Here is a 22,409-nt window from a genome sequence, read left to right as displayed (position 1 = left end):
TTGATAATGTGGTAACCTGTCAAAGGACATCTTGATTATATCCATTTTTTGGAAATTATGCATAAAGCTGCTCTATCCATTTTTTAAAAAAAGATTTTATTTATTTATTTGTCAGAAAGAGAGAGAGAGAGAAAGCACACAAGCAGGCAGAGAGGCAGGCAGAGGTGGAGAGAAAGGCAGGCTCCCTGCTGAGCAAGGAGCCCGATGCGGGACTCGATTCCAGGACCCTGGGATCATGACCTGAGCCGAAGGCAGCGGCTTAACCCACTGAGCCACCCAGGTGTCTCTGCTTTATCCATTTTTGGTAATTATGCATAAAGCTGCTCTAAACATTCATGTACAATATTTTTTTTTAAGATTTTATTTATCAGAGAGAGAGAGAGGTTGAGAGCGAGCACAGGCAGACAGAATGGCAGGCAGAGGCAGAGGGAGAAGCAAGCTCCCTGCTGAGCAAGGAGCCCGATGCGGGACTCAATTCCAGGACGCTAGGATCATGACCTGAGCCGAAGGCAGCTGCTTAACCAACTGAGCCACCCAGGCGTCCCTCATGTACAATATTTTTTTGTGTGAACATCAGTTTTCACTTCACTTGGGTAAATAATTAGGAGTAGGATTGCTGGGTCATATGGTAAGAGTATGTTTGCTTTATAAGAAATTGCCATCGTGCCTTTGAAAGTAACCATGCCAGTCTGCATTCTCATCAGCAGTGGATGAGAGTTTCTTTTGTTTCTTATCTTGCCAGCAACTGATATTGTTCATTCACCAATGGAAAATATACAGATGTCAAATATGTATATGAAAAAAAATGCTCAAAATCATTTTTGTTAGGAAAATGCAAATTAAAGTTTAGACAATGAGATTCCCCTATATATCTTTTAGAGTTTTTGTAATTCATGCACCAAAATGCTAGATGTGTGTATAGTGTTATAGAAACACTATGAATCTGGCATAAAGTAGGTACTCAGTAAATAATAGCTGTTAATTTTAACTTAGTAGTAAAGATAATGAAGTCTATTAACCTTACAACTTCTTAAGATGTTTGTTACCATATCTTTAATTATGTATAGTACCTGGTGAAAGGTAAGGATATTTGTGTGCATGTGGTTGTATAGGTGTGTGAAAAAAGTGGGATTTGAGATTTTGTGTTTGAGTAGTTCTCCATGTCATAAGAGAAAACATTAAACATTTCAGTTAGCAAGACTCTGAGAAAACCATGCAGATTATATGCAATCACAACATCAGCTCCAAAAGCAAGGCTATATTACTGGAAGCTTCATTGAGATATGGGAAAGATCAAAGAAAATAGAAAAGGTAGATGGAAAAGTCACGATTTTTTCATTAAATTTCAAGGCCATGCCACGTTTTGGGGTTGAGGAAGGATGAAAATTAAGGGGCCTAGAGCTATATTTAGCCCTAAAACTGGAACCAGAACTATTTCTGAAATCTCAATTTGGCCATCAAAAAAGGTAGTAAATATAGGTAACAAGTAGGGTGGTTCTGGGCTTTCTATTCAGTTGAGCAGCTCTGTCTGGGGGCACCCCACATATTCTTTTGATATTGAGTCTCCTCTCCCAGTTGGATTTTTACCAATAAAAATTATGGAACAGCCTTTAACATGACTGTTTGTCCTCAGTGTCCAGTAACTCTTTGAGCTGGATGTATGTTTAATTGTCACTGACTTTTAGGTGTAGTTTTGCTCCTTTACTTGGGGCATTGGTAGCATAATGTACAGAGTGTAATTCGCTAAATTAAGTGGAGAGTGCAGTTTCAATTTGAAGAGGATTGTGAATCTTGTTAATTACTGATTCTTTTCTACAGGTTTGCCCATTTAGCAGCTGTAAAGCTGCTAGAGGGACTACAGAAATATGACATAGATGATGAGAATGAAATTGATGAACATGATATAAAGTTTTTTTTAAGACATGGTGTTGAGGGAAGCACTGATGCCAAGGATGATTTATGTCTCAGTGAGTCGGATAAGACAGATGCCAGAAGTAAGTGTGGTAACTCTGTTGTGATTTATTAAGAAATACAATAGTCAGTTTTTACCACAAATCTGGAAATTATTCTAAAGACACGGGTGCCTGGGTGGCTCAGTGGGTTAAAGCCTCTGCCTTCGGCTCAGGTCATGATCTCAGGGTCCTGGGATTGAGTCCCACATCGAGCTCTTTACTCAGCGGGGAGCCTGCTTCCCCCTCTCTCTCTGCCTGCCTCTCTGCCTACTTGTGACCTCTGTCTGTCAAATAAATAAATAAAATCTTTAAAAAAAAAAAGACAGCATCTGCAAAGTAAAATACATTGATATTTTTCGGGGGAAACAGACTAGTACAAATACTTGTACTAGGGGTTTTTGAACACAGAATGTAAGACATGATCTCTGTCCCTCAAGGAGGAAAAAGTTATATAAGAGGAAAAATTACTTAAGTGGATCACAAGAAACAGGGAAATAAACATCTCAAGTATTTCCATGGTAAGTTGGCAAATGATTTTTACATATAATAGCAAATATCTATTGATTGTCTACTGTGTGCCAGACAGGGATGTACATATAATCTTGGGGTTGTGGGATCAAGCCCCACCTTGGCTTTGTGCTTAGCAGTGAGTGTGCTTGTGATTCTGTCTCTCCCTCGCCCTCTGCCCTCCCTGCCCCAGGCCCGTGCACTTACACAAGTGTCTCTGTTTCTCAAAAAACAAAAAAACAAAAACCCTTAAAAAAAGATAGAACTGATAGGACTGATAGGATTTGCTCATAGATTTGGATCTGAGGTGTTACAGAATGAGAATAATCCAGGTTGACTCTTAGATTCTTGGCCTGGGCTACTAGGTGGTAGTTTAAAAACACTGTTCACAACAGAGTAGAGTAGCAGGGGAGGCTTTTCACAAGTGGAATTTGGATTTATCCTTGAAGGGTGGCCAGAATTAATTAATTGTTTAATTTATTAGAGAGCACATGAATGTGATAGAGTATGAGCAGAGGGGATGGGCAGAGGGAGAGGAAGCAGACTCCCCACTGAATAGGGAGCCCAGTGAAAGGCTCAATTCTCGGGCCCTGAGATTATGACCCAAGGCAGACACTTAACAGACTGAGCTACCCAGGTACCCTAAAGGATGTCCAAAATTTAGATAGGCCAAAAAAAAAAACCCCACAAAAAAACAAAGAAGCACTCCATTTACCCAGCTTATATTCCAATATATACTGTGCGCACAGGTCTAGACTAAGGGACTAGTGCAGTGCATCAGAAAAAGTCCTGCTTTCTGAAATTCAGAAAACATTCTGAACCTGCTCAATATAGTATTAAAATAAGTGACTGAAATCGTGCTGTTTTGATTCTTTTTCTCTCTCCCGTTAGTCAACATAGGTTTATTGAATACCTGTTACACATTAGGCGCTGTTCTAGGTGTTAGGTTTACATTGGTGAACAAAAAGATAATTTTTCCATATTTACATAATTCTTTTTTTCTTTAAGATTTTATTTTTTTTTTTTAAGTAATCTCTACAGCCAATGTGAGGCTCAAACCCACAACCCCCAAGATCAAGAGGCACATACTTTACGGACTGAGCCAGCCAGTGCTTCCATATTTGCTAAGTTCTTAAACTGACCTGGTTCTTTTTCTACTTTTTCAAGCTCTTAAAGTCTTGATATACACTCTTTGATTCCCACAATTAGTAACATATTTGTTGGTGGGATTTCCGAAAATAGTCTTGTAGTTTCATTATGAAATAAAAATTTATAACTAAATAAAAAATATTTTTTATTTTTTCTTTCATATGAATTGCATTATGGAGACATATATACCAAAGTTATAATTTTCATAATTAGCAGTGAAGGACAGTTGTATATCATTAAATGATGTCCTGTTGTGCTTGGATTGCCATAACAATATACGATTGATTGAGTGGCTTAAACTGTAGACATTTATTTTCTTACAGTTTTGGAGACTGGAGGTCCCAGGTCAGAGTCTGGCAGAGTCTGTGTCTGGTGGGGTCTCTCTTTCTGGCTTGGAGATAGCCACCTTCTTTCTGTGTCCTTGCATGGGAGAGACTAAGCAAACTTTGCTGTGTCTTCTTATAGGGATACTAATCCCATCGGACCAGGGCTCTACCTTCATGACCTCATCTAACTAATTACCTTCCAAAGACCCCATCTCCAAATACTAACCCATTAAAAATTAAGGATTTCAGGATATGAACTTAGAGGAGATATAAACATTGGGTTCATAACAAAGGGTTAAACATTGAAGTACTCCAAATTAGTGAGTACAAGTGGGTGTGTTTCTGTCTTCTAAGGGGACATGTTATTGTCCCCTTGATGCAAATGAATATTCAAGAATGAGCAGGACTGTGGTTTATTTTATGTTACATTATTGAACATACTGGATCTCATTTGATGTCTAGTAATTGGAGCAAATTTTAATTTCTTTAACATTTCTACTGGTGGTAAGGCATAGAACTCTTGTGTCAGAACTTATATTTTCCAAAATCCTAATGGTCATTATTTACATTTCCCTAGTGTTTTACACTCATAGACTCCTTCTACATACATCATTCACAGTAAGCCTGTGAAATAGGTAATATCTTTGTTTTCTGTTTCAAGAAAATCTCATTTAGTATAATCATATTTGATAAAGAGTCTGATGTTTATTTATTTAAGTACTCTCTACACTCATGACCCTGAGGTCAAGAGTCCAAACCTGAAGTTCTCCATATTTAGGAGTCTGTTTCTTTGTTGTTTGTTTGCAGTTTGTTTGGGACAACATCATATACTTGGAGGGTATTACGCCAAGTGAAATAAGCCAGACAGAGAAAGACAAATACCGTATGATTTTATTTGTATATGGAATATAAAAAAAAAAAAAAAAAGCACAACAGATGAACAAAGAAATGAAATTTGTGAGAGCTCCCAGAACGTTGTCAGGCAGATCACTAGTCTCCAGGGTTTGGTGAAAGCCTCTTCCCTAGCTATTGCAACCAAGAGAACACCTGAAGATGTTGATGTCAGGGGCTCCTAACAAACAGCCCACTGAGCTCACCCTATAGTGAGGCTCAAAGTTAATGATCCCTTCAGTATTTCCAGATAGCTTTATTTTAAAGAGCTTTGTTTACTCAATTTTAGAATGGCATTTTGGGGCAGAAGGAGAGGGAGAGAGAGAATCTTAAGGAGGCTCCCAGCCCAGTGCAGGGCCTGATGTAGGGCTTGATCTCCCAACCCTGAGATTGTGGCCTGAACCAAAATCAAGAGTTGGGTGCTTAACTGACTGAGCCACCCGGGCATCCTTGAGTAGCTTTATTAAGATATGATATTAAGATATGATTCACAGATCATTAAATTAACCCATAAAAGTTAACACAGTTTAATGTTTCTTAGTTTCTTAGTATAGTCACAGATTTGTGTAACCATCAGTATAATACATTTTTAAAATTTCCATCACACCTAGAAGAAACCCCCACGTTCATTAGTAACCATTCCCCATTACCCCTACTTTCTTTTAACTTCCTCCCAAATCCCATCACTAGGCATTTTCTTTTTGTATAGATTTACCAATTCTGAGCATTTCCTATGAATGGAATGGTTTCATATGTGGTGTTTTGTAACAGGCTTTCACTTAAAACAATGTTTTCAAAGTTTATATACCTTGTAATGTGGAGCATTCCTTTTTATTGCAAAATAGTATTCTTGTATGGATATACCAATTTTATCATCAGTTCATCAGTTGATAGACATTTGAGTTGTTTTCACATTTTGACTATTATGAATAATGTGAACATTCATATACATCTTTTTGTGTAAACATGTATTTTCATTTCTCTTGGGTATATACCTTGGTCTTAGTTGGAACTGCTGATTCATTTGGTAACTATAGGTTTAACATTCTGAGGAACTTCCAAACTGTTTTCCAAAGTGGCTGCATCACTTCACATTCCCACCAATGATGCATGGGGGTTTCAGTTTTTCCACATCCTTGCCAATATTTGTTACTGTTTGTCTAATTGATTGAAGCTCTTCTAGTGAGTGTTAAATGTTATTTCATTGTAGCTTCTGTTTTTACTTTATGTAACTGAAGTATAATTGACAGAGTTTTATTAGTTTCAGGGGTACAACATATTGACTCAACAATTCTATGCCTTACTCAGTGCTTACTTACCGTGACGAAAATAGTCACCACCTGCCTCCATCAAATATTCTTACAACATTATTGTTTATGTTCTCTATGCTATACTTTTCATCTCTGTGACGTATTTATTTTATAGCTGGATATTTGTGCCTCTTAATCCCTCTTATTTATTTCACCCATCCACCCACCTGGGAACCATCAGTTTGTTCTCTGTATTTAAGAAATTGTTTTTGTTTGTGTGTCCATTTGTTTTGGTTTTTAGAAGTCAAAAATAAGAGAAATCACATGGCATTTGCCTTTCTCTGACTTATTTGATTTAGCATAATACCCTCTAGGTCCATCCACATTGTCACAAATGGCAAGACCTTATTCCTTTTTATGGTTGAGTAATATCCCATTGTATCTGTATACCTTCTCTGGTCATTCATCAGTGGACACTCTGGTTGCTTCCATATCTTGGCTATTGTAAATAAGGCTGCAGTAAACATAGGGGTGCAGATATCTTTTAGATAGCGTTTTCTTTACTTTCTTTTTCTTTTCTTTTCTTTCTTTCTTTTTTTTGAGTAAATACCTGGTAGTGGATTTACTGGATTCTACTTTTAGTTACTATATTTCTATTTTTAATGTTTTGGGAAACCTCTGTACTGTTCCCTGCAGTAGCTGTACCAGTTTATCTTTGCACCAACCGTGCACAAGAATTCCCTTTTCCCCACATCCTTGTCAGCACTTGTTATTCTTGTCTCTCTCTCTTTTTTTTAAGATTTTATTTATTTATTTGACAGAGAGAAATCACAAGTAGATGGAGAGGCAGGCAGAGAGAGAGAGGGAAGCAGGCTCCCTGCTGAGCAGAGAGCCCGACGCGGGACTCGATCTCAGGACACTGAGATCATGACCTGAGCCGAAGGCAGCGGCTTAACCCACTGAGCCACCCAGGCGCCCTATTCTTGTCTCTTATATACTAGCCATTTTGACTCATATGAGGTAATATCTCATTGTGGTTTTGATTTGCATTTCCTTGATGATTATTGATGTTGAGCATCTTTTCCTTTATCTGTCATCCAACTATTTGTCTTCTTTCAAGAATGTCTATTCAGATTCTCTGCCCATTTTTAATCAGAAATTTGATTTTTAATCAGAATTTTGTAAGTTCTTTTTATTTTAGATACTAACTCCTTATCAGATGCTCTTATTGCAGGTATTTTCTGTTCACTAGGTTGTTTTGTTTTGTTGATAGTTTACTTCACTGTGCAGAGGTTTTTATTTTGATGTAGTTACAATAGTTTATTTTTGCTTTTGTTTCCCTTGCCTTAGGAGACCTGTCCATAAATATGTTGTTAAGGCCAATGTCAAAGAAATTACTGTGCTATGTTTCTTTCTAAGAGTTTTATGGTTTTATTTGGGTACTTAATGTATTTTGAATTTATTTTTGTGTATGGTAAGAAAGTGGTTCAGTTTCATTCTTTTGTATATAGCTGTCCAGTTTTTCCAGAACCATTTGTTGAAGAGAATGTCTTTTTCCTTATTATATATTCTTACTCCTTTCCTGTAGATTAATTAATGACCATAAGGACATGGTTTATTTCTGGGCTTTCTATTTTGTTCTATTGTCTATTTTTGTGCAAGATTTGATTTCTACACCTTAGTGGTATATCTTGAAATCTGGAATTCTGATGCCTCTAGTTTTGTTCTTTCTTAAGAACAAAGATTCTACTCAGGATCTTACATACTTAACATACAAGTTTTAGGGTTATTTGTTCTAGTGCTGTGAAAAATAATAACAGCTTGTTTTTAAGAGGATTTATTTTTTAAAAATATTTTATTTATTTATTTGATGGAAGAGACAGCAAGAGAACATAAGCCGGGGGGAGTAGGAGATGGAGAAGCAGGCTTCCTGCTGAGCAGGGAGCCGGATGCGGGGCTTGATCCGAGGACCCTGGGATCATGACCTGAGCCAAAGGCAGACACTTATTTTTTAAAGTCCTTTTTCCTTTTTGCCCTTCACCTTGGGTGCTCTCCTTTATCCTGTCTCCCGGATTATTGATCTGTGTTCTCTAACGTAGATCCTCTCTAGTGTTTTTTTTTTTTTTTTAATCTTGTTTATTATATTCTTCAACTCTGATTGGTTCTTCTTTATATTTTCTCTGTTTGTTAAAGGTGTCACCGAGTTCATCCACTCTTCAGTCTATGTCAATATTCTGAACAATTTATCAAGTGGATTATTTGTCCTCATTTCGTTTAGTTTTTTTCTACAGTTTTATCTTGTTCTTTAATTTGACTCATTCTCTTCCGTCTCATTTTGCTCAGCTTTCTATGTTTGTTTCTAGGAATAAGGCAGAACAGCTACTTCTCTTAAACTTGAAGGAATGGCCTTATGTAGGGATGTCCCTTGTGTTGTCTGGTGACTTTGGCTGGCTGGCTGGAGGTCCTAGAGCACTCTGCTGGGGCTGCCCTGGTGGCATGGGCAGAGTAGGGGTTGGTGCAGGGGGCTCCAGTTGCAGAGGGCATGCTGGCTGGACAGCTGACGCTCAGCTGAGTGTGGCTCAGGGCTCTCTGCATTGAGGGCACCTTGGCAGGACAGGTAGACCTCAAGTGGGCGCAAATCAGGATACCCCAAGGTACTCTGTCCAGGGGGTTCCTCGGTTGAGCGGCTGAAGCTGAGGTGGATGCAGGCCGAGGGGTTCCTTGCACTGTGCTGGGGATTCTCAAGCAAGTCATCCTGAGCCAGTGTGGTATGGGTCTTGATGTTCTAGAGCACTTTGAGTCTGTGTCACACTGGCGAGGTGGCTGGAGCTATAGTGAGTGTGGACCAGAGTGTCCTGGTGGGCACCACCCTGGAGCCCACCGTGGTGGGGCTGGTGTGGGCTAGGGGCCCAGGGTTACTGAGGGGACAGGCTGGCTATGGCCGTCTGTTTGACGTCTGTTTGGATTCTAATTCTGCTTGCCCCTTTAAACTTTGCCTTTTTTTCTGTGCCTCTGGGCAGATGAATCTGCTCATTGTTCCTCAGTAGGTAGTCCCTTCCCTCTGTAGTTCACAACATCAGGAATGAGGATTCCCTTCACAGTGTCTGTCTCTCTTGCTGTTCTCTATGTGGTCTCTCCGTCTTTGTGCAGAGCTGTTCAGTCAGCCCTCAGTTCTTACTCAGGAGCAACTGCTCTATAAATAGGTGTAAATCTAGTGTGTCTGTGGAGGAGGTGAGTTTAGGGTCTTTCATCGCCATCTTGGACTAGAATCTTGCAAAATTTTAAAATTTTGATGAAGTTTGATTTATCTACTTTTTATTTTCTTATTTGTGCTTAAGTTACTTTTTGGTGATTCTATTGAGAATTAGCAAGGACTTAGGACCTCAGAAAATGAGTGGTTGATTTGTAGACTTTCAGTTTACTTTTGAAATTATTTGAGTAAGAAATGTTTTAAGGGGATCATTGTCAGTGAATCACAAAATCTTGAAAAGATGTTTTAGAAAAGAGCAAAGATGGGACTAGAGCAGTATCCTATTGTGGTGTGTTTGATAAAATTCTATTCTTAGCCCTTTGCTGTACAGTGAAGCTCACTGATAGCTGCCTAGGGTGTTTGCAGATGGTGAAGGTATGAAATCATGTGCTGTCTTCTTGTCCCGATTTAATTTTATTCCAGAGCAAAACCCAAAGGACAAGATGGCCTCTTCTTGGGATAAGAGGTTTTGTCAGAGCACCTACAGCAGACTGGATTTCTTGTCATTCCAGAATTCCTGGAACTGTGCCTTAATTCAAACCATTCTTTAGTAAATTATATTTAAGGCTATGGCATCATAGAGCCCTATTTCCATTTGAAGTTTGACTCTTGACTCAACATTCCTGTCACATGTCATCCAGCATCCATTTAGTCAGCTTCAGTGGCAAGATACTCATTATTTCTCAGGGGTCCCATTTTCATCTAACAGTGTTTGTCAGGATTAAAATGTATAAGGAAATTAGTATAGTGTCCACAAATACATGATAGCTCTTACTGTTTCTGCTGAAAAGTTTTTCCTTTGTTGAGTTAAAATGTCTCTTCCTGGAGCTAATCTCATTTAATCCTACCTTTTACCTCTTATGACTCTGTAGAATAGCTCTTTCAAAACATAGCCTTCAAATATTAGAGGATTAATATTATTATTATTTTTTTTAAAGATTTATTTATTTGACAGACAGAGATCACAAGTAGACAGAGAGGCAGTCAGAGAGAGAGAGAGAGGGAGGAGGAAGCAGGCTCCCCACTGAGCAGAGAGCCCGATGGGGCTCGATCCCAGGACCCTGAGATTATGACCTGAGCCAAAGGCAGAGGCTTCAACCCCCTGAGCCACCCAGGCACCCCGAGAATTAATATTATTTTTTAAAGAATGATTATATAAGCTAAATAGGCACAGTTCTTTTGATCTCTTCTTCTGTAACTTTTTTTTTTTTTTAATTGCCTCTACTTGGTTGTTAGTGGTTACAGTGGTTCCCAAACCTGTCTGCACATCAAAAATTGTCTAAGGGACTTTTACTAAGTACCAGTAATGCCTGAACGTGTAGGTCTGGTACGGGACACAAATGTACATTTTTAAAGAGTACCCCAGTTGATTCTGATATATGCAGTTTGGAACCTGCAGCTCTATAGCCTACTGAGAGATAAATCACAGTGTTAAGGGTTAGGAAGAAGAGGCTGTGACTTGCTAACCTGGTCCCATAAAGGAGGGTTTCTCAACTCCTGCACTATTGATATTTTGGGCCAGATGCTTATTTGTTGAGGGGAAATCTCCTTTGTGTTTTAAGATTTTAGTAGCATTGCAAGCCTCTAGATGCCACTAGTCTAATTCTCTCCATCCCCCAAGTGTGACAAGCAAAAATGTCTCCAGATGTTGCCACATGTCTTTGGAGGAGAAAATCATCCCAAGTTAAGAGCCATTGCCGCAAAGAATAGGAAAATTCTAGTTTTGGTAGTTGGATAATAGCTAAAAGCAGCTCTCAATAATTCTTTCCCCCAGTGTTCTCTTGCATAAATAGATATTACAAGTGATTAATCATAAAATTGTGGGCTGGGTTAGATTTGGCTTATTTTAAATATATCAACCATATTCCAGTTTTTCTAATTTTCTTATATATAGTAGACTATGCGTGGTCTTTTAATGCACCATGAATCATAAGAAACTGCAGTCTTCTTTAAACCTTCCTGTTTATAGTATTAATAGCTGTATCAATTTGATACATCCTCTAATAGCAGGAAAAGAGTCCTCCACGTAGGTCTTTCAGTGCCTGTTTATTCTGATATTTTGTTACTGATATTTCCCCTTCTGTGTATATGCCACCTTCCTTCCACCTCCTGCCTAGAGCACTCAGCACCGGCTCTAGCAGAAGCATATACTCAGGACCAGCATCCTGTGAGCACACGAGCTGTTGTCGGTCTAATCTAGGTCTGTATTCAATTTGTCTTGCAGTGAGAGCTTATAAGAAAATTGTTGAATTGAGACACATGCTGGAAATTGCTGAGAGCAACTTTAAACACCTGGGAGGGATAACAGAAGAAGATCTAAAGCAGAAGAAAAACCAGCTTGAGTCTGAAAAGTAATGTCCTCAAAACTCAAATGGTTTGTTTTAGTTACCTTTCTAAATGTTGTGTGAAGGTTTGTTGATGAACAACTTGTTTTTCCATCCTTAGCAAAGAATGTAAGGTTCTCTCCAGTTTTTCTCTTAAGGCCCCAGACAGAGAAGATGTTAAGATTATTTTTAACTGTGGTAAAATATACTGTTAAGAGGTAAATGTATCCTCTTAACCATTTTTAAGTGTACAATTCAGTAGTGTTAAGTACTTCTACAGTTTTGTACAACCAATCTCCTGAACTCTCTTCAGCTTGTAAAACTGAGTTAAGACTTTAAAAAAAATCTATTTTAGAGAGTGAGTGAGCCTGAGCAGGGGGAGAGGGAGAGGGAGAACTGCAAGCAGATTAATTGCTAAGCCCGGGGCCCGACATGGGGCTCAGTCCCAGGGCCCTGAGCTCATGACCTGAGTGGAAATGAAGAGGCAGATGCTCAACTGGTTGAGCTACCCAGGCGCCCCAAGACTTTTTTTTTTTTTTTTTGAAACCATGGCTATTTTGAGCTTTTCAACCAACCGCCTCTAACCATTCCTGTCCAGTTGGACAGGAAGGGTGGGAGGGGGGAGCCAGAATTTGAACCTGAGTCTCTTGGACTCCAAACCTGTTATCTAAGATGACTATGATTCGGAACTTTTAATTCTAACGATAGCGTTTCACTGTGAAGTGGTTATACTATTGATGTGATTTTGAACAGATTCTTTTTTCAAGATCGCTTTGCCTCTGAGCCAGAATGTACTTTCATGTCAGCTGAGACTAAAGTGTGTCTTCTGAGTGAGCTTTATTACTCTCTAGCATTGGTTCTCCACTTCATGTTGAGTACATCTTAAGATATATTCTTTAGGTACAAATTCCTGCTTTTAGGTCTGTTTGTCAAGAAAAACTGGTAAGTATTGGTTTGAGGGATATCCTCTTGATTTTGTTGTTATCTGTTAGTTAGATCAGAGTCAAAATACAACAAAGCATTGTTGTATTACTGTGTCCTGGGAATGACTTTCCCCTTCTTATTTGCTGAATTCTGGGCTTGCACAGTGGGCATTCTTCTTCCCTATTCTCAGTCTCAGCCGCACACACTTCCATACCGGAGCTACTGCCGAATGCTCTTAAATCGCCCTCCTGGGAACCTGACATCCCACCCAGATTGCCTTGGGAATCCTCTTCCCCCCACCCTCCAGCAATAAGGCAGTGCTTGTTTATTCTGATATTTTGTTACTGATATTTCCCCTTCTGTGTGTATGCCACCTTCCTTCCATCTGGTTCAAGTCACATCATCTCTTGTCTGGATTTAGTTTAACATCTTCTTGATATGTCTCCCAGCTTCCTGTCCCTGCCCCGTAATTCCCACTCCCCCATTCCCTGCAGTCTGTTCTCAACACGGTGTCCAGAATAATCATGTTAAAACTTAGGTACAGTAAATCTCACATACCTTTGACTGAAAGAAGCCAGGCACAAAAATATGTAGTACACAATTTCATTTATAAGCATAGGCAAAACTAACCTAACATGATAGATATTCAGAATGTGATTCCTATGGCAAACAGAGGTTGCCTGGGAGAGGCATGGGGGACCTTTCTGAGGCAATTGACATATTCTGTATCTTGGTCGTGGTGGTGTTCACAGGCTTTACACATTAATCAAAACTCATGTTCAGCTGCATTTGTGTATTTTACTAATAGTAACTTACAAACCATTTAAAAACTACAAAAGCAAAAGTAAAGAAATCTCAGATCATGCCAATTCTCCGCTCAGACTCGCTGGTGGCTTCCCTGTTCGCTCAGAGAGCCTGAGTCCTTGCTGTGACTTTTAAGGCCCTGCTTTTCTGGCTCCCTTTGGCCTCTCCCAACCTATTGCTCTTCCTTTAAACTACCGCAGCCACATTGGCTTCTGCTTTTCTTCCAGTTCGCCAGGCATACTTCCGCCTTAGGGTCTTTACCCTTGCTCTTCCCGCTGTCTGGAATGCTCTTCCCCTCCTTATTTCCCTTAGGACTCTGTTCAGAAGACCCCTTCTCAGTAAGGCTTTCCCTGGCCACTGTGTGCAAAGTGTTAGTCCTCTGCTCGACAGCATCTGATATCAATCACTTTTTCTTGCTTTTTTTTTTTTCTCCCGTAGCATTTTTCACCTTCCCCATAGTATATATTTGTTCATTTGTGCTCTTTCTTCCTCCACTGCTCAGGTAGGCCCCAGGAGGGCGCATTGGGCCTGTTTTGTTCATTGCCATATCACTGGTGTCTAGATCAGTATTGGCTCGTAGTAGACTCCCCATTCATACTTGTCAAGTAAATTATTTCTTTGTTTTATTTGCTGTACATGCAATGCCTGGATGCTTTTCACTATGGCCAAATTAATTGTTAGCTGATACTGGAGATTGAGAACAAACTTTTTTTTTTTTTTCCGACAGGACTATCAAGGAGCTGCAGGACCAGCTGGAGTACGAACGGCTTCGTAGAGAAAAATTAGAAGGTCAGCTGGATGAGTGTCGTGCAGAGGTGGATCAGCTCAGGGAGACACTGGAAAGGATTCAGGTCCCCAGCTTTGCTGTGGTTGGTGTCCTCCTTAGCACATTTCTCTCTCTCAAGAAGTATAGAAGAGTAGCTAAGAGCATAAGCTTTGGACTAGGACTCTTTGGGTTTGGTTCTTGGCCACAACCTTTTTTAGTTTGGACAAGTCATTTCACCTCGTGGCCGTACTTTTAAACTGGAGATAATGATTTATACTTTGTAAAGTGTTGTAAAGACTAAAGGAATATATCTCTCTACATGGCTATATCTTTATGTATAATATGTGATCTGTACACACACATACATATGTATCTATCCATATAGGTACCAGTTAGAACATCATCCTCATTCATAAGTGTACAGTGTTACTGAGACATAGAAGGAAAAAATACTTTTTTTAAAAAAAGATTTTATTTATTTGACAGAGATCACAAGTAGGCAGAGAGGCAGGCAGAGAAAGAGGAAGGGAAGCAGGCTCCCCGCTGAGCAGAGTTCCCAATGCGGGGCTCGATCCTAGGACCCTGGGACCATGACCTGAGCCAAAGGCAGAGGCTTTAATCCACTGAGCCACCCAGATGCCCCAAGCTTTTTATTTTTTGTTAAGATTTTATTTATTTATTTGACAGAGATAGTGAGAGAGGGAATACAAGCAGGGGGAGTGGGAGAGGGAGAAGCAGGCCTTTGGCTGAGTGGGGCTTGATCCCAGGACCCTGGGATCATGACCTGAGCTGAGGGCAGACGCTTAATGACTGAGCCACCCAGGCGCTGGAAAAAATAATTTTCTAATAAGCAGACTGATAAGAATTCCCAGACAGTTAAACTATGTATATTTTAACATTCTAAATAGCCAAAATAAAGTATAATAGAGTCCATGTAAGATAGCTTTAGCGCATCAAAAAAAGTTTTTAGTATATGTGATGCCAAAATAAGCATATCCTCAAAAGAAGTTTGAAGAGTAGAAAGGAGCCAGGGTGGGAGTTGTCGGCGCATCCCTTTATTCAGATTACAGAGTAATGAAAGCTAACTCTTGTAACACTTCACCTCTACAAAGTTCTTTCAGGTGTTATCATATGTCATTTGATCTGCCCTTATTTAACATGTGAGGAAACCGAGGCTTAGAGAGGTTGAGTGACTTGTCTAAATTCACACAGCTAGTAATGGTGGGACCAGTGTTTAATTTTTGGCTTTTGACCCCATAGCCTTAGCTCTTCTCATAATTTATAGCTAGAAATATGAATTTGAAATTCAGAATATAGCTCTGAAATACAGAAAGATGCTTTCGAGTGACAGGAAGGACAACTCTGTAGAAGGAAGCTGAAAAGAAATGAACATGGAAAACAGATACAAAAAACAAATACTGAAAAGCAGGTGGAGTATAGAGAATATAGTGAAAACAGCAGGAAACCCCCAGCGGTGCTTGTATTCGGGCCGCCTTGTCTCAGAGTAGACAGGCAGAGAGCACCCTGGGGACACACTGTGACCCTCATTCTCTCCTGTGAGTGAAGACAGCCTTGATGTGGCCCTTGGGGAAGCTCATGTGACATAGCGTAGGGCTTCAGGTACGCCTCATATTTTCCTTCCATACAGACATGTTTTCTTCAGTCATCACGGGTGAGTTAATTCTGTTCCGGACCCGTATCACCTTGAACCTGTTTACTAAAAAGCACTTCCTGGCTCCTTATATTTTGCACAAACTTATCATTAGTCTCTAATAGCTACCTTTAAAATATTAAAATAGTCTGTGTGCTTGTTGTAAAATGTTAAAAACAGGGCAGTTGTTCCCTTCCACACCAAGTCCCGGTCTCCGGAGGAAGCTATGGGGAACCGTTTGGCAGGCCTCATGTTCCACAATGTTCGATTCATTTACAAACACGTATGTGTGTTTGTCTGCATGTACAAATTCAAATGCTTTCGCCGTGTTTCAGTATTTCACCAGTCCTTAATTTCCCAAGAGGTGTAATTAATTATAATAACCCATTCTCTTGTTTTGGGGTGCTCACCTTGTACCACACTTAGCCCCCGGGGGGAGTTTTGCACAGACAGGCCAGCCCTCGCAGTCACAGGCTGTCAGCTAGAAGACTAGGGGACCCTTTCTTCCGTTAATGACCGCTGACAGTCCCAGCCTGGTCGTTGCCTTGTCACTCTGGGGCAGGCACTCTGCCGACCCTGCCACCACAACAGGAACTGTGTTGTTTTGTCTCGCTCCTAGATGCCTCAGAGAGTACCCGAGCCTCACCTTCTTCTGAGTCCTTGCACATTGATTTGCCTGCCTAGAATACTGATGCTTTTTAGTGAATGTTTAAAATATTTTCTTACCCTCAAGTGTCTGTTTTCAGGGTTGGGTTTGAGTCCATACTCTCCAGCACATCCTCCTTCAAAAATTTGCTACCAGCAGTGTGTAGGTTTTCAGGAGAGCTGACTCGAGGGCTCTGTCCTCTGGGCCCACTGTTTATTTGCATCCCTGCTCAAGGTTAATTGAATTTTTGTGAATGAGCGAATGTTGCCGACATCTAATGACAGCTGCAGTCCTGGTACTGCTTTTCTGAAAAAGTTTCTGAGTCTCAATTTCTTCTTTAAAAGGGGGAAAGCACTTACCTCACGAGATTGTATTGATGTTAAATGAAACACTGTGTGGAAATACTGAGGTATTTTCTATCTGGTAGTATTCATAGCATTTCTATTCCCCCTGCGGCATATCCTTTTCTCCTTTTTCCTTCCTTTCATTTTCTATATTCAAGTTGAATAAATATTGTCAGTAGATAAGTAAATGTGTAGAGCCCAGTGCTTCTGAGAGTAGGAGGAGTTAGTTTATTTGGGAGTCTAAATATATAAAGTAGAAGTACAAATGAACTTTCCATTCAGTGATCATTTCTATCTTCAAGAAATTCTGCCTTAATCTCCTGCCACCTTCTGGTCAGGACCTATGATTACATTCAGCTGTACCTTAAAGACTCTGCCCTGCAAAACAATCTGAGAATAGTATAATTTCTATCCAGGAAACAATTTTTCAGGGTAGTCTCCTAGGATAGTCTGACGTATATAATTCACTTAACTGATATTTTTGATAATAATAACTATTACTGTTTTGATAACTATTTTTGTAGCCCAAGGGTGTGGGCAGGAACAGCTTGGGGAATAAGTTCAGGGGTCTGCCCAGCCCTGCCTAGGGTCTTGTGCCTTGTGCTGTTCTTGGAGCCCCTGCATTCAGCTCTGTCCAGGCCAGCTGGGTGTGGGGAGAATTAGTCATAAAGGATTAACATCCAGTGAGCATCTACTGTATTTCTAGCCCTCTCTTGCTCCTTCCCATGCCATTCGTTAAGTGAGCCCTCTGTGCTGGGTGTCGATACTGTGATGAATGAGAAATATTTGGGAACAGTGGCAGACAGAGTAGGTGGTAGAGGGATGTTGTGTAAACAGAGGAGGGAATGGAGGAACCAAGAAACATGATTCCTAGAACGATGGGGCTTGCAACGATTCCAGGCTTTCTAACACTGCCCAAGTCAGGGAGCAGTAAACTGAGAAGTGCTAGGCTAAGATAAAAGCAGAAATCACTGGGCGTTCTCTTTTGGGGATGGAATATTTTGGGTACAGACAGGACTGGCTGATTTCTCTAGGTGTCCTCTAGTCTGTGAGGCAGCACAGAATATATGTACTGTCCCTCAGATTGGAAAATTTATACAAAATCCTAAAAGAAATGGAGTCCAGAGTTGAAAATAATAGCATGGCTCAATTTTTCCTGTGGAACAGATAATGGAGAAAGATGAAATTGTGTCTAGAGTAGTTATCTCATGTGGCCCTCTTTTCCTTTGTTTTTAGGAAGATGACTCTTCTTGTGAGTCAAGCAAAGAGAAGAGGCGAATTAAGAAAAAGGTGTCTTCTGGGGGAGTTTTTGTGAGAAGATACTAATCAGTGGAATAACTTTAAATAAACTTGCTTTATTTTTCTTGTAAATTGATATAAATGTAAATCTATACAAATTCTCCTCAGAGTTCGTCTTATGTACGATTCCAATTCTGAAGGCAGAGATATGTTATAGTATCAAAGGGATTGCTAAAATTCTATGCACTCAGCTGGGCTCCCCCTCCCAGAATATTTTTTAATATATTTATGTAGGCAAGGCTCTACATTTATGAGGAATTAATTTTACAAGTATTAACAAAAACTTTATAAGTCTAGTAATCGAAAGAAATATAGACATTAAAAATTATTTTTTATTTTCTAGAGAGTATTATTTTTTAAACTTTTCAAATGACTTAAACATCTGGAGTTGGGAGAAAATGCAAAATAAGATGAGTAAAAGGGTATCTTTATACTAACAACCAAATGCCTCTGGAAAGTTTTATATAAAATATAACTATGCTCTTGTAAAAGAAAAAAAAAACCCGTATGTTTGCTAAAAATACTGATTTAAATAATCTGTTTTAGGATTCAATCCATTTTTCTGTCTTGCAAGCTTTGTAAGAAAGCAATATAAATATGAGGCCGACTGGACAGGATAATAGACACATGGCTTATTATTCTCTCTTCCCTCCCCCTGCTGTTGCAGACTAAAAAACAACAGGATTTTGTTTCAGTTCTGACTTCATGCCCTCCTTTCTAACTCTACCCACTTCCTCCTCAATATAGCCAATTTGTGACTTGGGCGGTTGTCTGGATCTGCCTCCCTGTGAAAGGCAGCAGCCTTCTCTCCACACACCAGACTGCCCACCCTCTGGGCTCTGGCATGTACTTTCCCTGAAAAGCCATTCTGACGCCGCATCATTGGGACCAGTTTGCCCAGACATGAGCGTGTTTGCACGCAAGACTAGTTCGGGCTGGTCGGGGGTCTGTAAGCAAGTTTTTAAAAATGCCTTATCGATTCTTTTTGATAACCTTTATAATCAGTATTGTTACTTTCTCTGTAGTTTGCAAGAGGCCTTCGATCTGTAATAAAACATTTATTTGGTACTTAGTATGGGTTAGTCCTGTGCCCAGTCCTGTCCATGTATTATCTTGTAATTCTCAGCACAGCAGTAGGAGATAGGTAGAGTTTACAGATGGGATTTGTGCAGAATCACGCGGCACAGTGGAGCCAGGATTCTAACCTTAGTGGGGCAAGTCCAGAGTCTGCAATCTTAACTACAGGAATCCCCAAATCCAGTTTCTCACCTCCTGGGATTACACACAGTCTACCATCCAGCCTGGTGACCCTAAAGTGAATCTAGGCCCCCTCTCCAGTCTCTCTAACCAGTGCAGTAGGAAATAACTAGAAGAGTGTTGTCACAGAAGCATGCACCCTTGAAGGAAGAGGTTCTTTGGTTGTCCCCCAGTGCCTTTTCTCCTTTTTCCACAGTGTTAGGAACTACCTGGGCTTGTGGCTGCTCAGGATAAAAGCTGACATCCCAGTCTCTCTTGCAGCTAAGACACCAAGTTGTGGCCAATAGTGTGTGAACAAAAAGTGTTTATAACCTCGGGGTCATGACCTTAAAGGGAAGGGGCTTGCCCACATCTTGTCCCTTTCCGCTTCTGGAATGTGAATATGGTGGTGAGTCACTGGACCCTGTGAATGAGGGCAACACCAGGGACAGCAGAACAAGAAGATAAAAAGGATCCTGTGCCTGGATACCTGGAGCTGACACACTAGCCTGGGAATGCGTATACCTAGACGGTAGGTAAGTGAGAACGTAAACCTCTTTGTTCTTAAACCATTATTATTCTGGGTCAATTACAGCCACTGAATCAAAATTGTAATACAACCCTGAAATTATATATATTTAGTCATAAATTACATATATGTATTATTGTCCGGTTATGCAGGTGTTATATAACATCCTGTTGTGTGTCCTGTTATGTGGTATTTCCCCACCACAACCAATTCTTGTATTTTCTGGACACCATTTGGGTGTTCCAACATTTCAGTTCTGACACTAACTTCCCAGTTAGCGTCCAACTCCACAGGTTGAGCTCAGTCCCAAAAGAATGTCGCCACTTCAGACACCCTTTTGCAAGTCCCACTTTGTCACGGATACTTCTGACTAATCAGCAGTTCAGGAAACCCCCTCCTCAGGTTCCAGTTGGTTGGAATGACCAGTATAATAGAAAGGATACATCCCAGGAACAGCCAAATGGAGGAGATGCAGATGGCAAAGTGTGAGTGAGAGGTGCATGGGGCTTCCACCCTCCAAGCACCCTGATGTGTTCCTTGGATTGGCCAGTGGGAACTGAACTCAACCTTCAGCTCCTCTCCTGTCTTCTTCCTTTCCCAGCAGTTGCGTTGGGAGGTCAGGGAGGCTGAGAGTTCCAGTCTATAATCACGCCTTGGTCTATCTGGCAACCAGTCCCCAGTCTGAAATTATAGAAGGGCTCCTGGCCGCATGTCCTCTCAGCATACAGAATACACACTTACTATTCAGGAAATCTGGAGGATTTTAGGAGTTTTGTGCCAAGAGAACAGAAGCTTGTAACTACCCCTATCAAGAAAGTGCAAGGGTTTTAGGAGATCGTGCCAGAAATTGGGGACAAAGACCAAATATATATAGATCTCTATATATTTCCACATTATGTTTTTTACACAAAAATTAGAGTGAAGATGTTATCTAACATCAAATGTTTTTCCTCATGCCTTAGTTGTTTGTCCATCTCTTGACACACAGGCTTCAACTTGTAGGTGATGAGAGCACTGAGTAAGAAAAAGCCTGCCTGGCATATGACGACTGTGTGGCTTGTCTGCTGTACAGCCTTGGCAACCACGGTTGTAGGAAGTTACAACTGGGTGGCCTTAACTTCATTTAGCTTGTTTTTTTCAGCTGTAAAATAAGGATATTACCACCCACCTAAGAGGACTGCTTTGAAAAAAGAAAAGGTGAGCTAATATAGATTATTTAGCATATTCCCTCTTGTATAGTCAATGGCAGCTCTTATTCAACAACAATCACTAAGTTCAGCGTTGGTGACCACTGCTTTTTCCATTGCTTGGTTTTTTTTCTTTATATTAAAAAAATTACATACTGTTAAATATTCATGTATCTAAATTCTTGAAGACTGACAAAAATGGGAATTATAAACTTTGATCTGTTTTTCAAATACAGTGAAGGGTTTTTACTGACTCTTCACTGGTCCCTATATAATCCTGCTTGGTCTACTTAGTCACCAAGTAGAAGTTTATTGAATTTAAGTGAATCATTAAAAAAAAAACAAAAAAAACACCTCTTCATTTTATGTAATAAATTTAAGATGGGTCCCTAAGAAGCAGGGATAAACTGGTATTTGTAAATTCAAAAATTTTTAAGTATATGTAATAATCAGAGCTCAAGACATAGCAACTTGAAGATTTCACACCAGGTGTCCTACAGTTGCACTAGGGCACACATTATTTTAAAGTTCCTTGTTTTAATTTACTGCCAAGAAACCCAGTCTCCATATATGGTAAGTTGCCTTGAAAATCCAAGCAACTTTGTTAGAACAAGATTTTATTTTCTATGAAAAAGTAACCGTGCAGCAGTTACCAGGGAAGCTGAATACAATAACAAGTATGTAGGCTTGGGAGTAGTTTTTAAATTTGCAGCAGACATCAAAGAAATCCTAAATGATACACATTTGTTCAAGCATAACACAAGAGAACTCTGGATCAGTTTCTATGAACCATGAAAAGGGTAAAGACAAAAAGCCTCTTTATCTCAATCAGGTTTTGAATGATAGCTTTTTAACATAATAAAATAAATAAAGGCACACAAAACACCAACTCAAAGCGTATCTTCCCACTTAAAAATATATTTTTAGTCCATATGTACTCTGAATAATCTTGCTGTATTGAGTATCTGCTGCAACTTCCATGTTCAGAGTAAACGTAGCCTGGCGTAGTGTTCTCAAGTCTGTGGCAGCAGCGGCATACTGTCATAGTTTCTCAACTATTTCCAGATTCTGTAAAATCCCAATGCTATTGCCAGGCAAGTAAACACTGAGGCTGTGAAAAGATACCATGTTATGGATCACGCATTTGATACTATTTTGCAGAGACAAACACAATACTGTCATCTTCAAATTAAACGAAGAGCACAGAACCAAGGAAATCCCACCAATTTTCGACCTTCAGTGTTTTGTTCCCAGAAAAATTATGCTAGGGGTAAAGTATATCCTTTAGGGCACAATAAATACTAATTTTAAAAAGCTTCCTATACTTTAAACGAGAATAAGGATGACAGTTTACAAATTATGTCAGTTAGAATC

General features: G+C 39.9%; 2 protein-coding genes across 7 annotated transcripts in view; one reads left to right on the top strand and one right to left on the bottom strand.

Annotated features, from left to right (window-relative positions):
• Positions 1 to 19,158, top strand: part of ANKRD42 (ankyrin repeat domain 42) — a 57,077-nt gene extending 37,919 nt beyond the window's left edge. For 4 of the 6 annotated variants that reach the window (XR_014298718.1, XM_082682884.1, XM_082682887.1 and 1 more), the window contains 4 exons: positions 1,819 to 1,994; positions 11,550 to 11,676; positions 14,105 to 14,246; positions 18,021 to 19,158. Coding sequence is in view for 4 of the 6 variants with exons in the window: in XM_082682884.1 (XP_082539010.1) it covers positions 1,819 to 1,994; positions 11,550 to 11,676; positions 14,105 to 14,246; positions 18,021 to 18,110 (535 nt within the window). In the remaining 2 variants the exon portion in view is untranslated. Of the gene's footprint in view, positions 1 to 1,818; positions 1,995 to 11,549; positions 11,700 to 14,104; positions 14,247 to 18,020 lie in introns of all 6 variants that reach the window. The other 2 variants (XR_014298717.1, XM_082682885.1) reach the window with 2 other exon arrangements.
• A 2,446-nt stretch (positions 19,159 to 21,604) lies between these two features.
• Positions 21,605 to 22,409, bottom strand: part of CCDC90B (coiled-coil domain containing 90B) — a 37,507-nt gene continuing 36,702 nt past the window's right edge. The window contains exon 9 of the mRNA XM_082682889.1: positions 21,605 to 22,146. Coding sequence (XP_082539015.1) covers positions 22,091 to 22,146 — 56 coding nt within the window. The 3' untranslated portion in view covers positions 21,605 to 22,090. The remainder of the gene's footprint in view (positions 22,147 to 22,409) is intronic.

This window comes from Mustela nivalis (genome assembly GCF_964662115.1).
Source record: "Mustela nivalis genome assembly, chromosome: 9".
In the NCBI taxonomy this organism is placed as follows: Eukaryota; Metazoa; Chordata; class Mammalia; order Carnivora; family Mustelidae; genus Mustela; species Mustela nivalis.
The sequence above is the reverse complement of the archived record's forward strand: the minus strand, read 5'-3'. Positions and strand labels throughout refer to the sequence as shown.